At 38.6% G+C, this 20,953-nt stretch overlaps 1 protein-coding gene and 1 long non-coding RNA gene across 4 annotated transcripts; one reads left to right on the plus strand and one right to left on the minus strand.

Annotated features, from left to right (window-relative positions):
• Window positions 1-196: 196 nt before the first annotated feature.
• Window positions 197-8,417, plus strand: LOC127522203 (uncharacterized). Its single transcript, XR_007932540.1, has 2 exons — window positions 197-6,287; window positions 6,684-8,417. It is a non-coding gene; the product is annotated as an uncharacterized LOC127522203 (long non-coding RNA).
• On the minus strand, window positions 8,198-20,337 carry sp2 (sp2 transcription factor). Of its 3 annotated transcripts, none has more exons than XM_051911829.1 (8): window positions 20,252-20,337; window positions 18,869-18,945; window positions 16,817-17,578; window positions 14,695-14,913; window positions 14,263-14,548; window positions 13,922-14,108; window positions 10,169-10,362; window positions 8,198-10,074 (listed from the first exon to the last, which is right to left on the minus strand). In XM_051911829.1, exons 1-8 carry the CDS (start codon window positions 20,256-20,258, stop codon window positions 9,974-9,976), a joined length of 1,833 nt encoding a protein of 610 aa, XP_051767789.1. In that variant the 5' UTR covers window positions 20,259-20,337; the 3' UTR covers window positions 8,198-9,973. The 3 variants fall into 3 exon arrangements, with proteins under 3 accessions (XP_051767789.1, XP_051767791.1, XP_051767790.1); XM_051911831.1 differs by having other exon boundaries at window positions 20,234-20,254; XM_051911830.1 differs by lacking the exon at window positions 20,252-20,337 and adding an exon at window positions 19,240-20,227.
• Window positions 20,338-20,953: the final 616 nt, after the last annotated feature.

A 20,953-nucleotide genomic window follows, 5' to 3' on the forward strand; every position in this document is an offset into this window, starting at 1 on the left:
GACCTTATCTCTGTGTAATATGTGAGGAGGAGAAAATGAATGCTTTGGGAAAATTATTTTTATGGTTGAATCCTTAGTACATGTTTACCTTTAATGAATTGTAAGTACTCCATGTAATGTACACACACACACACCATTTGCATCTTTTATGCATTGGTTATATTGTTGCCACTTCTTTTTTGTGTTCTTATGTTCTGTGTTGTGGCTGATTTAGTGATTTTATTTGACAGATTTAATTGTCAGTAAGTGTCCACAAAGTCATCAAATCTCATGCCATTTAGATTAAGACAACTTTTTTTTAAAACTAGCATATGGGTTAATGTTGCATGGTAGTGGTCCACAGCTTTTACTTGCTCAACCGTTGCGGTCTCTCAGTCGTATAATGCTTGTCAATGGTAACTCCATCTATAAGAGTAAAAAAAAACACGCACAGACAAATCCAAATTAAACCCTGCGGCTCGTGACGACACATTGATGTCCTAAGACACGAAACGATCGGTTTGTGCGAGAAATCGAACAGTATTTATATCATTTTTCACCTCTAAAACACCACTATGTTCAACTGCCTTGCGCATCCGGTAGGTGAGGTCTCAAAACGCGTTGTGATGACGGAAGTGATGTCTCGCGCTTATACTTCAATGAGTGTGAGACATCACTTCCGTTGTGTCGGAAACGTAACGCTCCTTACCATAATCGCAAGCTTTGCTTTTGATGCCACACAATGCTCTCATCAAGGGCGAATTGCAAACTGCATTTTTACACCCTTGAAGGGCCCTTCGAAAAAGGGAACCCATTTGTAGGGGAGTTCCAAATGAAAGTGAACACCTGAATACCTTCATGAGGGCCCTTCCACAAGTCAGTTAGCAAAGGGTACATACAATGGTCACTTCAAGGAATTAATTTTATCGTTTATGGTCATGTGACCTGAATGGCGAGTCTTCCTGATGCATGCTACATTCACGCCATGTCATAATTACCACAAATACAGCTCTTTCTTTGCTTTTGAATCACTCTCATGGTACATTGATGTCATACACCGATAAGCCTGCACAGCGCCGCTTCAAGTTGAACACACCTTAAATCTGCAGTGGTCAGGTGGTACAGTGGTACAAGTAGTTCTCAGAAAGTCAAAAAGTTCTACGAAAAAGTTCTACAAGCATGTGAATGCTTTTTACTGCCCTTCAGAGTGAGTAGGGCATAGGGATGCTCACTTCTGATTGGAATTTGAAGGCAAATGTCAGCTGTTAAGTGAAAGAATGCCAGTGGGTGGGGCCTATGTTGCGATGATGATGTATAACTAGGTGTGTTCGACATCGGCTATGGTTGGATCAGGATTGCCAGGTTTTCACAACAAAACCCGTCCAATTGCTACTAAAAACTAGCCCAAAACTAGCTCGATTGTGTTCCAGGGGGTAAAATCTGCTTTTTTGGCAGGGTTCCCCTGGTAAAATTTGCATTCCAGGGGCTAAATATCATGTTATTTGGGGTCGCTTCAACCCGCAGACATGAAAAACAACCTGAGGCAACAGTGTAAAAGTAGACCAATTCTGCGGGAAAACCATTGGCAACACTGAGCTAGATGCATCTGATCGGCGAGAGCCGCATGCAGGTGGGGAGGAGCTGAAAACGGAGAAGCGAAGTCGGACACTTTCTGCTTCCCGTAGTGACGCTCGTGCTCCGTTTGCATACTTTACCACAGCTGAAGTGAAATAAATGCAATATTTGACTAATACACAGATATTTCAGAGACATTTTAATTCAATACTTTATGTACTGCTTACAGCGTCTGTTTTTATAAGAATAAAGTTCAACATAAGCATATAATATTTAAACATCAATGTAGTGGGGTCTACGTTTTTTTATCAGTTTTATTATCTAAACATGACACAATATAAAATCATGACTACATGAAAAGAGCTTTAACTGTTATAAAAATACAGATTTTTGAGCATTAGTGGAACTGAAGTTTTCAGAATAAACACGAAACACACGTGATTGTTGTCATGCGGTGAATTCGGCCAATCGTGGAACAGCTGTGTTGTCATTAGAGCTTGTGCAGCCGCTCTTGAGAAACTGCGCTGGCTGACTCAGCGCTGCCGAATCGCTCTTGCGGTACTTTGAAGCCATACTTTGAAGCGCTGTCTCAAGTCGGACAAAATTTCTTACCGGCATGCACTGCTTCAAGCCAGCTGCCTGATCGGTCTGTGCAGTGCTGCATGAAGTCAAACAAGCCTAATGTTTGTCGATGTCTTGCTCTAGAGGCAGGCATATGCAAATGTATTTGCCCATGTGATGTCACAGGTCACCCAACATCAGAATGGACTGTTTTTCAAAAAAATGCTGTTTATAATGAGGAGGACATTTTAAGTTATGAAATTTTCAGAATGTTTTAATGGTACAAAGACCTCTTAGATCAAGGCAAATTTAAGATCCAGAGGATCTTATAGATGCCCATATTCAATATCTCACTTGGTTAGGCACTGATCACCTCAGAGAGGCTTTAGTTAATCCATGCTCTGAGTGTAGTTCCGTCCTTGGAGGTGAGACAGCATTGACTCGTTAAATTGGATCCTGAATTTCAAATTCCTGCTCCACCAACTAAGATGACAATGCAAGTGGGTAGCAAGCAATTGGCCAGTAGAGATGAAAAGCCTTCGAAGAGGAAGCAAACCCCCTCGGTTACATTGGCCTATCAAGTAGCTGAGCTGGCAAGCACAGTTCATGACATTCAAGTCTTATTATCAATGCCACCTACTCATTGGAATTTGAGCGAGAGGACAAGGGCATGTGTGTCGGCCTCTCCTTTGCCCAGGTGTGAGCTGGCATCTAGTTTTTCTAGATATGAACCAGACACCTTGTCTCTTGCGGCTTCTGACTCATTAGATAAGGATGAGCAGGACTATTATACACACTTGGATGAAGCATCTTCACATTGCCAGTCTCAATGTTCCCATAGTGATAATGGTTCGAGCCTTAAGGGTACTGCTGCTTCAGTGGTATTTTCACTGCAGGATACCCTCACGATGGTGTTTGCTAAATTGAATTTAGACCCACCTCCTCCTGTGTTGGGCCATTCAAACCTCTTGCATCGCCAAGTCTCTCAGCAAAAGGATTTATTAATGCCTAGCTGTCCTGACTTTACAAAGGTTGTTTTTTAAGCATTTTGGTCAGCTCTCATCCAGACTGGATCATGTGGCCTGGCAATGGCTGAGGTAACATGCCCTTGGTAACATGCCTCCAGTGGAGCTGTGCATTTCTTCCCTGGCGGTATTGACAGATGAATCTCTTAGAGAGGATCTTCCGTGCCCCGGTCCAGATCATTCCCAGCACTTTAAGCACAGTGTAAGTTATTACGGGCCATCCACACATCGAATGCCTGTTTGTCACATAACCCAACTCCAACACCTGCAAGGACAGTCTCACAGGCATCTTGTGCTTGCTTTAGACCACCTACCCCCTAAGGATAATGAAATCGCTCTCTGTTGTCACTAATGGTACAGGGTCTGTGATGGGTCACTTTCCAACCTCTAAACTACAGCTTTGGAGAGGGATTACGAACAACAAGTGGCTCATTGACACACTTGAGATGAGCTACTGTCTTCAGTTCCACCACAGACCCCCATTATGCACACATACTTGACCCACAGTGGTTCGTCAAGCTCTCGCTATATCTTTGGAGGTCTTGAAGCAACTGGAGAAGGGTGTGATAGAGCTAGTAAACCCCCAAATCCATCCTGGGGGATTTCATTCAAAATACTTCATAAAAAATACTTGTTTGCAAGAAAGATGGAAGTTTCAGGCCCATCCTGGACCTCAGATGCCTAAACAGGAGTCTCAAACACATTCCTTTCTGCATGCTGCCTGTCATAGATGTCTTGCTGTCAAAAGCTATCAAACCGTGCAAGTGGTTTACTTTTGTGAATCTGAAGGATGCATATTTCCACATCACTATTGCACCTCATCACAGAAGATTTCTTCTGTTTAAGTTCCAGGGCAGGACATACCAATATCGAGTTCTACCATTTGGCCTCTCCCTCTACACCTGTGTTTTCACACAATGTATTTAAGTGGCAGTAGAACCTCTACAGTGGGAGGGCATGTTGATTCTCCCGTACCTGGATGACTGGTTGCTTTGTGCCAGGTCACCTCAACAGGCTGCCAGCAACACACAGTGCCTACTAGAGCATGTCACTGCCTTAGGACTGAAGGTAAACCTACAGAAAAGCTGTCTTACTACGTGCCAGTCAATACACTTCCTGGGATTGCATCTTGACTCTTAAGCAATGAGGGCCACCCTCACAGCATGCAGGAGGCAGGCTATACGGGGAGCCATAGTGAAGTTCCAGTATCAATGCAAGCTACCTGATTTCAGTTTCCTATGGCACCGTAAGACACTTCAGACAGGAGTAATCAGGGAGGCACATTCTGGTGTGGACAGAAAATACCATGGTGGTGTTCTTAATCAACCGCCAAGGGGCTATCTTGCCTTCAACTTTCACAAGTGTTGCTGTTGTGGGCGAACAAGCACTTTCTGTCTATCAGAGCGGCACACATTCCCGGTCACTGCAACAGCATTGCAGATTCACTCTCTCGTTCAGGTCCAAAGCCAGGGGAGTAGTGTCTGCACAGAGCAATCATTCAGTCAATTTGGGGAATTTATGGGACTGCAGCAGTGGACCTCTTTGCCAGCAGAGGGACAACGCATTGTCCACTGTGGTTCACAGTGCAGGAGGAGCAAGGATCATAAGGCCAGGATGCCCTGGCTCACAACTGGCCAGATCTCCTCCTCTATGCCTTCCCTCCCATTCTATTTCTTTGGCCTGTCCTGAGGCATGTGCAGGAGAAACTCCAAAGACTCATTTTAGTGGCTCCCTGCTGGCCAGCAAGTTTAATCTGCTGTTGTGACTGGTCCACTGCAACCATTGCCAGGTCGGAGGGACCTGTTATTGCAAAGTTGGTGCGAATAGATTTGTGGGGGCTTTTTTAAAGGTAGCAGTATGTCTTAATCCACCAGTATGTGTAGTGCATACCCAGTGGGATCTGTAGGTGGTGCTTAACACTTAGCACCTTATTAGCGACTTGAACAAGGAGATATTAAGAGTCTTTCACGAGTTCACACTTACATATAATTAGAGTAAAGGTTAGACATATTTGGCGTGCTGTCTGGGGGGATGAGGGCTCTGAGCTCGGAATTTTGGCCCGAACACAGAGTACTCCCCCTGGTTGTGATAAGAATAGTTAGAACTAGAGGTGAGGAGATTGGGTGGTGGAGGGATGCTGACAAACTGTCAACGAACAGAGGTAAGTCTGCTGTATATATGTAACAGAGTTTAAATAATGGTTGTTAAATTCAGCTTAAATTGGAAAAACTCGCCATTGGCTGTTGTGTTGCTCGCGTTTGTGCACGTGATATTGCGGGGCGGAGCTATGTAATCAGCAGAGTCTCATAGCTCGTCCTGCTGGTAAGTCGCATCATTATTTGCTCTGTCTTAAGCCCGGGATACACTGCATGATTTTTGGCTGTCCCAGACGAAAGATTGCCATTGTGAAACAATCGTGGCGATTTCTGTGATCGTGGCTCTTAATCGGTGGTCCTATGTCGTACAGTGAGAGAGGTCCAAAGATGTCTGTTTTCCCGGTCTTGCGACCAAAGATAGCCTACGATAGTTTTCTGACAGTGTCAGAAATTCAGCATGATCAACGCAGTGTGTTTGCTGCTACGACCTACGTATACTGACCAGCCAATGAAAATGCGACATGAAATCAACGCGACATGGCGCTAAAACTTAAAACTGCTTACCTCAAGCTCTTTTCCCTTCTTCTTTCACCACTTCCTTTTTATTTTCAGCACACATAAAAACTACAACTGCCAAAAGTGTGATTCAACATAGTGTTTTGTTTACCAGTAGCGCATGCTGATGACGTTTTATTCTTCTATAGAAACTTGCATCGTAGCCTACGAGTCAATAGGTGTCATGATCGTACAGTCTACATGCATGTCGCACAGTGTGATAAAGTAATGATCTTATAGGATTACTAAAATCGTGCAGTGTATCCAGGGCTTTAATAACTAAGTTTGGGTCGTTTTCAAGCCCAAGTTTGAACTTTAAACTACACAAAAGTCTACTTATTTTGTCTGTCAGCTCCTAGTTGTGTTAGTCGAGTCAAATGTGTTATTTGTGACGATAAGATGAAGAGTGTGTTAATGGTGTTTATTTCATTTAAGACTTCTCATGCAACATCGATGCACTGCATTCTAATCAGCCTTTTGGTGCTGTTTGTCCCAGGTATGTGTTTTATTTGGTTTTGTCATGTTCTGTGTTAAAAATAATACTAGTTGAGTGTTAGCTTTTAGCACACATGCTGTATGCTCGCACGTGCTGTCCTGTGTAACTGCGCCATTTTAGGGCTGCGTTCTTCTCTCCTCATTTCATTTATACAATATATGTAAAATGATGGTTACTTATGTTTATAGTTTCTCTGTATTAATGTGAATTGTTTGTATTAGTGTTTTATATTTTCTTTTCTTTACTGTATGCTTTTATTTAGAATTTTGTCCTCTATATGTTCACGATCACTTTGAGAAAATGTAATCAGCAGAGTCTCATAGCTCATCCTACTGACTTCTCATGCAACATTGATGCACTGCATTCTAATCAGTCATTTTGTGCTGTTTGTCCCAGTTGTGTCTTGTCCCAGGCCCAGTAAAGCAACTTTGAGTGACCATCCACCTGATCTCAGCCTGAATTATTCCATTCAACACACACAGTCACATATATACCTCTTATCATTAATTGAGTTGATTAACTGAATTTTCTCTTGGCTATAACATCAACCAAAAAAGTAGTGGAGCTACATGCGCTCTCTGTGAGCCTACAATGTCTCAGAAGGGGAACTCAGTATAATCAGGTTTCACTTTGGCCGAGTCCAGCTTTCCAACCTAAAGTGTTGTCTAATTGGTGTGTAAACCAACCTATTCAGCTTAAGACGCTCAATCATGAAGAGGCTTCCCAGGCAGCTCTGTGTCCAGTGAGAGCATTGTGTGTGTTAAAAACTGCTTCATGGTGCACCACTGATCAGTTGTTTGGTTTGGTGCCTGTCGGAAAGGCACACCCTTGTCGAAACAAAGACTTGTACCATTGTACATGGATATGGTTTGGCAGGTCAGACAGTTCCAGCATCCATTTGACTCGGGCGGTGGCTACTTCTTGAGCAGTACTATGTACCTCTCTCTGAGATATGTGCTGCGGCCACATGGACATCACCTTCAAAAGATTTTACAGATTCAATGTGGCCCTTATTCCTTTGGTCAGTTCTGCTGTACTGTCGGACAGTATTTAGGTTGGTGTAGTTCTCGTGACTTGGTTATATTCCTCTTCCACTACATTCAACCATCTCTGGAAGTCTGGAACAGCAAAATAGAACTCTGTTTACTGGTGTAACCTTGGTTTTATGAGAAGTGGAAGACCTCCAGAGTCTCTGGTCACTCTGACTGAGAGAAAGACTTCAGAGTCCGACTGTGATGTGAGTGGAATCTATATAGCTTCTGACACGTCACTGGTCAGGGTCACGGGTGACACAACAATGCGGAATTCTCTATATGACGCGCCAAGTCAAGACTCCTTCCACTATGTTCGACCATTTCTGGTGGTCTTCCACTATTCATCGAAACAAGGTTACATCAGTAACCAGTGCTACATGTCATGGAAAAACATCATGGGAATTATAAAATAAAAAAAACAAACTTCATAAATGTAACTGAAAATAATTCAGTTCATAACACAATGAATTTCTTTTTAATATTCCTTAATTATGAATTTTGTTTGTATATATAACTCAAAGGCCTCTATTGAATGAAATCAGTCAATTCCGTGTGCTTTTTGTTTGATCCCAACAGGTTGTTGCAGCAGCAAGAAATTTATTATGTACTCAATGTGTTGTACAATGTGGTGACTAATTACAGAACCATTATTATATGAATTGAGTTACTCTGCACTTGTACCAGCCTATCGTTGGCAAATTTAACAGGGGTTAAAACATGCTACTCACATGGTTTAACTGGGGTAACTTGATCAGGTCACTTTTATATAGTCACATAGTCATGACAAAAAGGCATATGAGGGTTTTGACATGAGGGTGTCAATGATTTTTTTTTTTTTGCCTGAACTATTGCATTCAAAAACAGAGAAACACTGAGTGTTGTGTGTTATGCTTTATTGAGTGAGTGGGAGAGGTGGTCTGACTGTAGAAAAAGATAGCAAGTTCTCTGGTCTAAGCTCCTCAATACAAGTTATACAAACACAAGTTTACCTACCGATATTCAAAGCCAGGGCTCTTAAATGTGGGTTTACCAAGGATAGATAAAGAACTTTTTATTCTTTCAAATCAAATGTAGGTACATAAACCAAATAATTAAATTATCCACTCAGTGAAAACCCTGAATTTGGTCAGTGCACATAAATTGGCATTTTTAACATTTCATAAGTTAGATAAAAAAAATAATAAAGCAGGTCTACAAATGCAGTTCCCTGGAAAAAGACAAATCTCTTTAAATATGGGGTGCTGCAGACTAAGGCAACTTTTAGTCAATAAAAAGGGTAATCTATTAGTCTTACATATTATAGGAATGAAACTATACAATGTTGTATTTTCCTTCTCATTTACACTGTACACAGTCCACATCTTTCATGTTTGGCAACAACAGCCAATACATGTTTATGTAACAATTATCCTACATTTTACACCCAAATAGAGCAGTATGAACTCAAGACACTATACAAACATACATGAGCACAGATTTTGTTTCCCCTCTTAAGGCCTCCTTTAGAGAGCTTGGACAAAAACTTAGATGATCTTAAATGGAATGACTGAATTTAACTAACCATTAAATCCAGTAGCCACTTTACACGTACCTTGAATGAAATAAAAACATTTAAATTGGTATAATGTAACCACAATCACATTTTCATCACATTGCATCCTGGTTTGTGAGAAATTTCTTCTTGCTTTACACCAGAACATAAACATAACTTCATATCTACATTTTTTGAATGGACAAATTAGCAATCTTTTAACAGACACAATCTGCATACGTTTGATTCCATTTACGTTTTTTTTTAACATAAATTATTCCTTATTTTATATGACGATCAACCTTTAAACGTGTAGCAAATCCCAAGATATTTACCCTCCTGTTTAGCTCCTTTATACACATGACATGATTGTCTAACCATGAACAAGTATGTAAAAGCCAAAATATTTTTTTCCAAAACCTCCAATAATATTAAAACCAATCAACTAAAGTTATACAAAGTTTCAAGCTTCCGTTTAAAATTCTAAAGCAGACTTTAAAAAAATCATGTAACAACTGAAAATAATTTAACTAGGTCAAAGATTTTGTCCAAAGCATCACTTCTGTATTCAAATTTGCTATAGTATGTACAAATGTATGTTTGTATGTATGAAAACAAACATTTACACAATAAAATCCAGGAAACACTGTCCATTAGCTGCTACACTTCATTGCGAGGGGCATGATATAGCTAAAACAACCAAAACATACATGTGAAAAATTGTAATTGAGGGGGAAAAAGAAAAAAAAAGTAACTTCTTTCCTTCTTTTTTTTTTTTGGCTGGAGTGTCTGTTGGTGCTGAGACAGACATCCTATTTGCTCCGTATAACAGAGGAAATCACCCAAAACACAATTGGCATCCATGTTCTTTGTGAATCTAAGGTGAGGACCCCACTTTACGGCCTACCAGCCTTCCTCTGACAATGAGGGAGAGTAAAAAAAAGTGGACAGCGGGAGTGTAGTCTACCCTGAAACAGCTGGTATAAACAGGTGACTTTCCAGGGCCATGTCGTACACGTGAAGGGGTTTGACCTTTGTTTCCTTCCATCCTTAGAGGCCCGGGAAGGGCATTTTTCTTTTTTATCCTCCCAAAGTTCTTGAAATCCTGTGAAAGACGATGTTCACAGGCTCTTTGTGTTGATGTGTGTTTTGTAATGCTTTGTGAGGTGGTCACTCCGCATGAAACGTTTCTGACATTTATTGCACTCGAAACGTTTGTCTCCTGAAAGCAGACAAAAATAAATGAAGAGAATTTACACACTGAAGCGGCACATTTGTATTTTGTGCATGCATGTGTATACTTGGAGGTTACATACCCGTGTGTGTTCTGGCGTGTCGCTGCAGTTCGTCACTACGTGTGAAGCGTTTTCCACAGAAGACCCAGCTGCACACAAAAGGTCTCTCTCCCGTGTGCAGTCGGACATGCGCCCGCAGCAGGGAAGTCTTTCGAAAGGTCTTTTCACAGCCTGCTATGTGGCAGATGTGTTTTCTTTTCCCCACCTCTCCTGGCCTGTTGCATATAAAAACCAAATATGGACTGCCACAATGAGTATTTCCTTTCATAACCGGCATTCATTATAAAATGTTAATCAGAAGTGTGCCATTGAGAAACTTGATAATTGTGAAATCTGATCTAAAATCTGCATCAGTTATATCCAAATGGTAATTAACCTACATGGAATAAAAGCAAAACCATTTTCAAATCTGCTTCATTGTTTGAATTTAAGCAGATTTACTGTTTAGGCTCAGATTTCATTAGAAAAGCAATCTAGGGTTGAGCGATAAATCAATATGGATATTTATCTGAAAAAATAAATCGATGATATTGATAATAAATGTATTCATTTTCTATATTTAGCTTACATCTGGATTATCAAGTGTGCGTCCGTACAAAGTCTGCATGTAAATCAGCATATTCTGCTAGACTCTGTGTGAATGAATGGCACAGTTCTGTCAACTACAAACACTCCAGCAATTATTTTTACTATTTTAAGCAATATAATACAAGCAAGACGTTGTGCAGCACCTTATTTGACAAAAACATATTGTAGTAAATTAATTGTTACATTTTAATTTGATTACATTTTAAGATGGATTTTGAATTAATTTCATTTTTGATGATAAATATGTCATAAAAGTCATAAAATACTGAATCCAGAAAACATTACAGAATCAACAGAATTTGGACAAAAAATAAATAAAATTAATTTCATTGAATTAAAAGGAAGCTTACTCTGTGGAGTCAATTAAGTTATGTTTACTAGGGCTGGATATTGATTCAAATTTCATAATTCGATTTTGATTCACAAGATTTGATTAGATTCCGATTCAATAGCGATTAATTTGGATATATATCAGGTACAGTACGTGGCAAATTTACTCAGGGAAAAAAAATCTAAAAACTATTGCTGTAAACTATACAGGGAGTCAGTTGGTGCTACATTACTATAATATTGAAGGTTAAAATTATGTGATTTGTACACAAACACTTCAGTAAGTTTTTATACATTAAGTTATTTTTGGAAATATAAACAATTAAATGGTGGCTTGTCATAAAAACTTGACTAAAATAATAAAATAAAAACTTTATTATTAACTTATTAAATTATTAAGTAAACTAATTTATTAACTATTTTATTATTAACTTATTAAACTATTTATTATATATATATATATATATATATATGTAATATGGTGCATATGTTTAGCAAAATGCTCCTCTCTAAAGTTAATTTTTCTAGTTGAATATCAAGGTTATGGTCAATAAATATACCAGAGTTTCTGAGGTGAATATAACATTACATTACATATTGTTTACAAGCCGTTTTATTTACATCTTTCCATGGCTTTCCATGGTTAAGTTATACAGTATTTTTCAAAATTGCTTCTGATGCTCATTCATGTTTATTTTGTGCTGTAACTTGTAGTAAAGCGGAAGCGATGATGAGTAGGAGAATGATGAGTGCGCTTCAAATTGCCACTAGGCTTGATCTGAGCAACAACGAACTGTCTAGAGTGCCAAAAATGTTTTTATTGTTTGAATTTCGTAATAAAATGGACAGAATTTGAAATCCGAGACTTTGCTTGGAAAAAGTAACAAAGCTTATTGCGATCTATTGGATTGGAGGTGAGTAGTGCTGGGCGGTTTGACCAAAAATCTCTATCACGGTTTTTTTTAAGATTCTGGCAGTTTCACAGTATGTCACGTTTTTTTGCACTGGACCTTTATTTTGGCATATTTTACTGTCAGGAGTACAGGGAATATATTATATAAACATTGTAAGGACAATTAAAAATTAATTGTAATAAAATCAGTTCATAAAGCTAACAATTAAGTTTAAAATGTAATCAAATAATTTAATTATTTAATTAATAATATTATTAAGTAGGCTACATTTTTACAGTGCAATTTCTGTCATTTCAATGAAGACATTTGAGTTGTGTTTTAATAAACATTATTTATTTATTATTATTATTATCTCTATTAATTAAAGTATACTCAATTGTACAATAGTATATTTCTGTTATTTTAAGTTATACCAAACTTTTATTTTGAGAGGGTCGTGAAGACCTTTGACTTCCTGTGTATATGATACGACAAATGTCGATAGTTTTATCAAATTAAACGGTTAAATGTTCATAAAGTGACTCTAAGAGCAGCTCTGTAGATGAAGTTCATGTATAGTGAGTGAGACAGCAGACAGTGAAATCATAGCGAGCGTCATGCGTGCTTCAGTATGCGTAGTAGTAGACGAAAATGCGGTGCTCATTCATACAGACTTCAAATTTCAATAGCCGTCTTTTTTAGCTTTAATATTCACAGACACTAGTCCGTATCGAAATCTGATTCATTGTACAGCACGACTTTTGATTTATTCATCCAAAAATTGCCAAATTCAGTGACGTTCAGCTTTATACAATAAGTTCTATTTGTGACTGGATTCCGTGATTTCATTCGTGTTTTCTGCATCGCGGAAATCATATGGCTCTACATGGTATCTGCAGTATTAAAGAGATCGTTTTGTGAGTTATTTATTGTTGTGTTATAAAGTTGCTTCCATTAGTGTAAGAAGGGTATGCAGTTAATAGAAGTCCGCTCTCTATACACTCTACATAGCTCTTCATGGCCATTAAATAGAGATGGCAGCTGTTTCAGCTACTAACCGGTATGGCGGTTTTTGAAAAATACATATCGGTCTCGAAATTGAAACCGGTATACCATATGAACCGGTATACCGCCCAGCACTAGAGGTGAGCTACTATGTTTTGTTCATTCATCAACTAAAAACAGCCTAGACTAAAAGATTAATTCTTGAGATTTAAGAACCGATATCAGTTCATAAAAATGAGCAAAGAAATCAATTTTTTTCCCCAGCCCTAATATTAACTAGTGCTAATTTCATTCATGAAATCTATGATGAAAAAAGTAAAATGACAACCATAACTAAGGCGAGACGACACCAATGTCATTAAATGATAAATGTGACTATATCAAAGTGTAATATCGACAAAAAAGACTTTTAACTTTTATAGTTAAAAAAATTAAAACTTGACCAAAATCACTCGTTTTTGTCTGGGGAAAAAAAGAGGAGACAAAAAATTACAGACTGTTTTTAGCAAGCCGCTATGAGCTTTCATGCTTGCGGTTGCCATATTTCAATAATTTAAATCCCCCAATCAGAGCTTTTCTGTTAAAAGAACATGTTTTCTACCTGGTGTTTTACTTAATCTTTGCAATTTGGTAACCACATATACGCGCTCTCTCTACACTTTGGAAGAAGTGCGGATTATCTGAAAACACCAACAAACACTTAAGCTGGAGTTTAGCCAATATCTCCAATTGAGATATTCTGCTTAAATGAAAGTTTTGAGAAGTTTATTTTTTACCAGTAGGCCTATATGATAAATAGCCTATAAAAAATGTATTTACATTTTTACATGTGAACGCATTTCATTCCTCATTATTTGAAATATCGAATGGTATGGGAAAAAAATATTGTGATAATATTTTTACCCATGTCGCACAGATTTTTAAAAAAAAATGCCTTCATAAATAAAATCTTTGCTACCTCTTTTCTGCGTCTTTGCAGTTTGGACAGGTGCAGGCCATACGCCGTTTTTTCTCTCCTGGCTGACTCTGCAGTTCCAGTGCGAGCGTCTGTGTCTGCTCCACCTGCATGGTCTGCGTTTGTGTCTGCATACCACCCAACTGCAGACCTGCGCCTGGAACCGTCTGCACCGTGAGATGCTGCTGGCCTGAAAGACACAAACGCATCAGTCAAAATGCAGCTCATGTTAACATAATTCAGAATGCATCACTCCAAGTCTTTGAAAGAGTTAAGTGACACAAATCAATAATAATTAAACTTGGCCTTTTGCATTTGTTTGTCAAAGCGCAGCACTCACTCACCCCCAGCATTGGTGATCGTTACAGGAACACCCTGCACCTGGACACCATTAATATTGATGGTCTGAACAGCCTGAGCAGCAGAAGCTAGCTGGGCTGCATTCAGGGTTATCAGACCCCCCCCAGCCGGGGCAATTTTAGGCAGAGTCCTTTCTTTCCGTGTCCCTGTTTGAGCCTTTTTAGTGACCACCGCAGGTGTGGGGGTGCTGGTGGGTGTTGTTGGTGTGGTAACCGTGGTCTCCTGTAGCTGTACAGCCTGCCATTCACCTGAGGCTGTTTTAATCAGCACCTGGCACAGCAGAGCACATGCATTAGATCACTAATGATTTCTTTAAATTTTTTGCAAACGGACGTAAAATTAACACATTAGATTCACTGCCCTTGTTTAAACTTTATTATTGTAAAGAGATAATAATACAGTTTTTTTTGACGTACCTGTGTGTGTTCTGGGGGGGACACCTGCACACTGGGTGTGACTGTCTGTCTCTGTGGTACCGGGGGAAGTGTGGCAGAGGCAGCCTGTACCACTTTTAGAGCCTGTGGGGGAATCTGGACAACCTGCTGATCGGATTTCTGCTGAACCAACTGCACCTGCTGCACCACGGCAGGCTGACTTCCCCCCGGACTCTGCACGATCAGGAGATTATTTCCTGCCTGTTACAGGAAGACATTACAAGAAACAGACGCAATCAAGAAAAACAGTTGCCTACCTACTTAAAGAGAGAATTTTATAAAAACATATTCAGGCCATATTTCACTCAAAAATAAAAAATAAATCAAGCTTATTTTCAGGAACATTTCTTTCATTGTGACATTATTATAAATATATTATTTTACAATATTTTCTGCCAAATTTTGGACTTTTTTTAATCACCATTTTTATTACCATTATTCTCATCATTACATTTTCATGATTGTTATCAGGGTTATTAACTAAAACTCAACAGTATTTTTCATAAAGCTGAAATAAAATAAAATATAAATTAAAATGGGATTGGATAAAATTGGATAAAATGTATTAAAATGAAAATCTAACTTGAAAATTAGAAATGCTGCCTTGGCATCTACCACTAAAATTATTAACTATAAATAAATACACTTGAATTAAAACTAAAAGTGAAATAAATAAATAATCTCTAAATAGTAACATTAAAAAAAAAGGCAGCAAAAACACATAACAAAATTACTTACAAAAATGAAAACCAAAAATTAAAAAAATAAAAGCTAAATCAAAATATTAATAAAAATATAATAGTACAGAAATAATACTAAAATAAGTCATTTTTAATTTATTGTTAAATATTAATGATTATTAATTATTCAAAATTAATAACTTATTTAAAATCAGCATAAAAACATTAAAAAATATGGTGTAAATATACTTTGTAGCATCAAATATTCTGTTTTGCATTACAGTAACGTAGAGAATGAATTTTTTGCATTATGGCACAATCTTAAAAATAGCATATTTATTTTAGCACAATATAATTTCTCAATATCTTTTAATTGTGAAATAGGACAGGTTGTGCAACAACAACAACAACAACAAAATAACTGTTTTTTGATAAGCATCACTGAAAAGGACAGATAAGCTTATGATTTTCCCTTGACACGCATGCCAACACAGAACAGTGTAAACAATTAGTTCACCCAAAAATGAAAATTGTGTAATTAATTACTCACCCTCATGTCGTTCCACACCTGTAAGACCCTCGTTCATCTTCGGAACACAAATTAAGATATTTTTGATAAAATCCGATGGCTCAGTGAGGCCTGCATTGAGAGCAAGTTAATTTACATTTTCAAACGCCCAGAAAGCTACTAAAAATGTATTTAAAACAGTTCATGTGACTACAGTGGTTCAACCTTAATGTTATGAAGCAACAAGAATACTTTTTGTGCACCAAAAAAACTAAATAACTTTATTCAACAATATCTAGTGATGGGCGATTTAAAAACACTACTTCAAAACACTGCTTTATTCGTGGTTCGGAGTGCGTATCAAACTGCCAAAGTCACGCGAACCATTGAAATTTCAAAACACTTATGACGTAACGAAGCCTCGTTTACTGAAATCACATGACTTTCACGCTCCAAACCACTGATTCGAAACAAAAGATTCATAAAGCTTCGAAGCTTCATGAAGCAGTGCTTTGAAATCGCAAATCACTAGATATTGTTGAATAAAGTCTCTATTTTGTTTTTCTGGTGCACAAAAAGTATTCTCGTTGCTTCATAACATTAAAGTTGAACCACTGTAGTCACATGAACTGTTTTAAATATATCTTTAGTACCTTTCTGGGCGTTTAAAAGTGCAAATTAACTTGCTGTCAATGGAGGCCTCACTGAGCCATCGGATTTTTTCAAAAATATCTTAATTTGTGTTCCCGAAGATGAACGAAGGTCTTACGGGTTTGGAACGACATGAGGGTGAGTAATTAGCTAACACTGAGCTAACACTTTAAGGTCATTTTAATGTATAAATCTATTAGACGACATCCACTCAAGCACTCAAGGTTTTTAGAAAGCCAAAGCAGAATTACAGAAACGCACATACCTGAATAATGTTGTCGGCTGTGGTCTCTATTAGCAGCGCTTCAACCTGCTCGGCTACAGGTGGCGGTGAGGCCGGTTGAGGGGCAGGAGGAGGCGGGGCTATAGCCACCTGTCTCTTCCTTCCCCTCTTGCCCTTCACTGGAGCAGCAGCAGTCTCTGTTACAATCTGTGCTCCTCCCACATCACTAGTAGTAACGTTAAGAGGGAGCGTGAGTCCACTAGGGAGTCGTACAACGTTAGCATTTACATTGGCATTATTCTGCCGCCGCTTTTGAGAGGATGGCTTGATCGCCACCGTCTTCTGCTGGGATACCGGGGCCGGGGCCAGAGGCGGCGGGGCCGGTGTGGCAGCCTGAACTGTGACAGGTGAGGTGATGATGGCCTGGTTGGTTCCGGGGATGATCTGGATCTGTCCTCCCTGAGGCATCATTTGAATGGTCTGAGACCCCTGGAACTGAGGAATCACTTGGTACTGGATGTTGGCATTGGATGTGCCTGCTGGACGTGAAGGGCTCTGAATAGTGAAAACAATGGGACTGGCCCCTGACGAACCAAGTCCCGCAGGCAGCTGGATGACATTCCCTTTCGCTGAGAGGAACCCAAGGTTTTTGGGTGGAGCCGGAGCAATAGGGGCAGGCTTGATGGGGTGCAGACGCCGCGTGGTTGGCTGAGATGGTGGTGTGCTGACTGGGGCCTGGGCAGCAGGAGGCCCGATCTTACTGCAGGTAGCCGCCAGAAGTGCCAGTGGGGAAGGCTGTGAATCCTACATGTGAGAGTGTCCATTCACAATTAACAGTAGCAAACTTATAAAGATTTATCAGAGTTTGAGCTAACTGACACTTATTAGAATGCAAGCATGACAAAAAAAAGAACAATATTTCATTATGTGTGGAGAAAGAGATCAAAGACATTAAACTGGCACAGTTTTGTAAGAAACATTTTTTTTTGGACAGCTGTCAAATATACAGCTTAGCAGTAATTATACCAAAATACTTGACTGTGGAATGCAGCAACAGAGTAATAATAATAATAGTGTGCAACAGTCGGTTTCCGGAAGTAAAAACTCCATTAATTTCTCCATAGGGAAATATCTTGAAGGGAAACCTTTAAATACTGTAAGCTACAAGGTGATTAATCCATGGTATTTGCTTTTGTTGAAGTCATCAGCCTGCATTATTTCAACTTATTCTTAAAATAATAGTCTTTAACAGTGGAATTTGTGGTGAAAAACTACATTACCCATGATGCTGTACAGAAAATTTCACCAATCAAGAGAGCCACCACAATGAAAATGCGCCAAACAATCTCTTTAGCTCCGCCCACTCTTGTGAAGCACAGTGAATGACATAATTGAGTCGCTCTTCCTACACTCACAAAATTCTTAAATATTTGTAATAATTTTAAATATATTTAAATAGCTATTTTTCATTTGGTACATTACAAATGTTATGATGCCTAAATGCACTTTTAACTTTCCTAATGCAATCAAAAAATTGCCGACACCATTTGCACCTTTCTCAGGTCCAGGGAGCACAAGTATATTAAACAATCATATCTTTATAGACTAAAACTGCATTGTATCTAATAAATAACCTCTAATTCATGAGTGAATACACAAACATTTAAAGGTTTTGACTGTCATACATACTGAAGATGGCCTGAGAGCAGAAACATTTTTTTGTCAAATGTTACAAATGGTAATTTTTGAGTGTGAATCACTATTCAGGTTGATGAAAGTGGTGACTATTACCATGTTATTGCTTACATTAACCCCCTTTTTATTCATTAAAAAATTAGAATGATTTCATATTTTTTTATACATTAACTACAACAAAACCAATGTGATGCAAAAATAATAATAATAATACTAGAAAAAAAATTCTCTCAATATTTATGAGACATTTTATTTGAAAAACATATAATGTGAGAATTACCAGTACTGATAATTTCATTTAAGCATTTCAAATGACAGATTTAGATTTCAGTGATAATATGAACATAATTATTAGGCTTATGTTTAAAAAAAAAAAAAAATAAATTAGTAGGAGCTTACTTGAGAAGCAGTGGTGGAGGGCTGAAGATATTCACTGGGGCTGACTGCGACAGTGGTGGCCATACTGTCCTTTTGATCTGTAAGAAGGAGGTGAATTTTTATCCAAGGACAAAAACAACTCTCCAAATGTGATTTCCATTTGAGAATGAAATAGGGAAGCAGGACTTATTTGAACTACTAAAGTCATTTAGTAGTATAATTCTGTGCTTAGACTTTGCATGTCCTTATTTTTTAAACACGTTAGTATTATGAGCAATGTTTGCAAAGAGAACAGGGACAAATTGAATAAACTGATTGTCCAAAATAAACAAAACATGAATGGCATGCACTTTCAGTTATGTGTTATGACAGTGTACCTAAGGAGGCGTTACCTGCAATAATCTAAACCCTGGAGAGAAGTGATTCAGCGGGGCAGGGTTTAAAACTCAATCCACTAATAGCACTTTACACCATAAGATGTTCTCAGTCCTGGTCCTGAAGTGCTGGGCTACTCCAGAACCAGAACTGAGATCCACTGCTCTGCTATATATACATCTTTGGTAAAAACCCAGCACTGACCCCATTGACCCAGCATGTACAAAGATCTCACATCCCAACCCAAATGAACACTTGATGTTATGACGCTTGCTAACTGGCTGTCAGAAAAATGAAACTGGTTATAAAAAATAAAATAATATAAAACGAACTGGTTATACACTTTATTTGAAGTCGGTACATTTCATAGTAATTCTAAAAGAATTACACCACAGTGATCTTTTTGCTATAAAATTAAACGTTTTTGCAACTTTACTACATGAGAAACTTGCTCTCATAACAAGCTAATCAGGCTGAAAATCAGGACACACCCGTTGATAACCAAAGCGGGTTTATTTACAGCAAAATTCGTGTTTGGAGGTAAGAAAATTACGTATTTACGCCTACATAAATGCAAAATAGAGTTTGATTAATGCTGCAGGCTGAAGCCAGCGGCTAACGCTAACAGGCTAAACGTCAGATGCCTGCAAGTGGTTGAGCTATTATAATTGAGCGCGTTAAAATATGTCTTTATATCATGTTTTAATCAGCCGTCTACATGTTTACGTCTTTCTACGACCGTGCAGAGCGCTATGAAAGAGTTATTCAAGAGTGACTCAAGAGTGCGCTGATGGAGGAGGAAACTGCTTGCTTAGCATGCTAAGGTGCTAACTAGCCAGATAAACTCTTCGCTGCGGAAAAGAACCGTGTTTCCGGAAGTGTGAATTTGGCAGAATCGCCGTGCTACGCATAATTTTTAAAACTCGTGTGTGCAAGCTATGATGTAAAATATGTATCGGTTCATTCGCTCAATAGAATGTTTATGAAAGTAACAGTAATATAAACACCAACATTATAATTCCTACCCACCGCTCATGACGACATTCGCTCTCCGTGAAGCCTTGAAGAGCCCACACGAGATACCGCCCCACCCGCGCCCTCTGGCCAATCTGGTTACTTGTCAATCAGCGAAAGCTAGCCGTCCTGACCAGTCAGAGTACAGCATTTGTCTGATTGACGTTTGTTCCGGCCATTGGGATAAGGTAATATTTCTGTGACAGTTGAATGATATATATTTGACCAATAGGTTGTCGAGTTTTCAGGAGAAAGGCGGGCGTTGTGAAGAAGTCAAAATAATAAGCCGAACCAATAATACACAGGTTTAAATTTCACTGACGTTTAGCTCGCCCTGTTAGAAATGGAAAAAGCATATCAATCAAAAGTAATTGACAACTATTTCGATCGATCAACCTGTGTGGACTGTGTTAGTTTTCTATTGCAATAAACGCAGGTGCTCCCTCAGAATATATGGTTGTTGTCTTCTGAAACGAGTTAAGCAACCTACTACAGGTGATGGACGCTGCATTTCATTAATGCAACAACCAGCTGCTTTGTCATCAACAAAATGCTTTGATTCTCCAACATGACATTTTGCTTTTTGTAAAAGCTATTTTTTTGTGACCCTAATATTAGCCAAATTTAGTGGCATTCCTAGCTGAGTATAAAAACTGAAGTATGGAAAATATGTGGGTGCCTACTTTTACATATTTTGGGAACAAATTTGTGCCCAAA

Source organism: Ctenopharyngodon idella, chromosome 11 (assembly GCF_019924925.1).
Source record: "Ctenopharyngodon idella isolate HZGC_01 chromosome 11, HZGC01, whole genome shotgun sequence".
In the NCBI taxonomy this organism is placed as follows: Eukaryota; Metazoa; Chordata; class Actinopteri; order Cypriniformes; family Xenocyprididae; genus Ctenopharyngodon; species Ctenopharyngodon idella.

What these genes read in the sequence shown, in the direction of transcription:
- sp2 (XM_051911829.1), bottom strand. An exon ending in AACGATCACCAATGCTGGGG is followed by an intron (nt 14,109 to 14,262) that starts GTGAGTGAGTGC and finishes TGTGTCTTTCAG; the next exon opens with GCCAGCAGCATCTCACGGTG. An exon ending in ACACGCCAGAACACACACGG is followed by an intron (nt 10,075 to 10,168) that starts GTATGTAACCTC and finishes GTCTGCTTTCAG; the next exon opens with GAGACAAACGTTTCGAGTGC.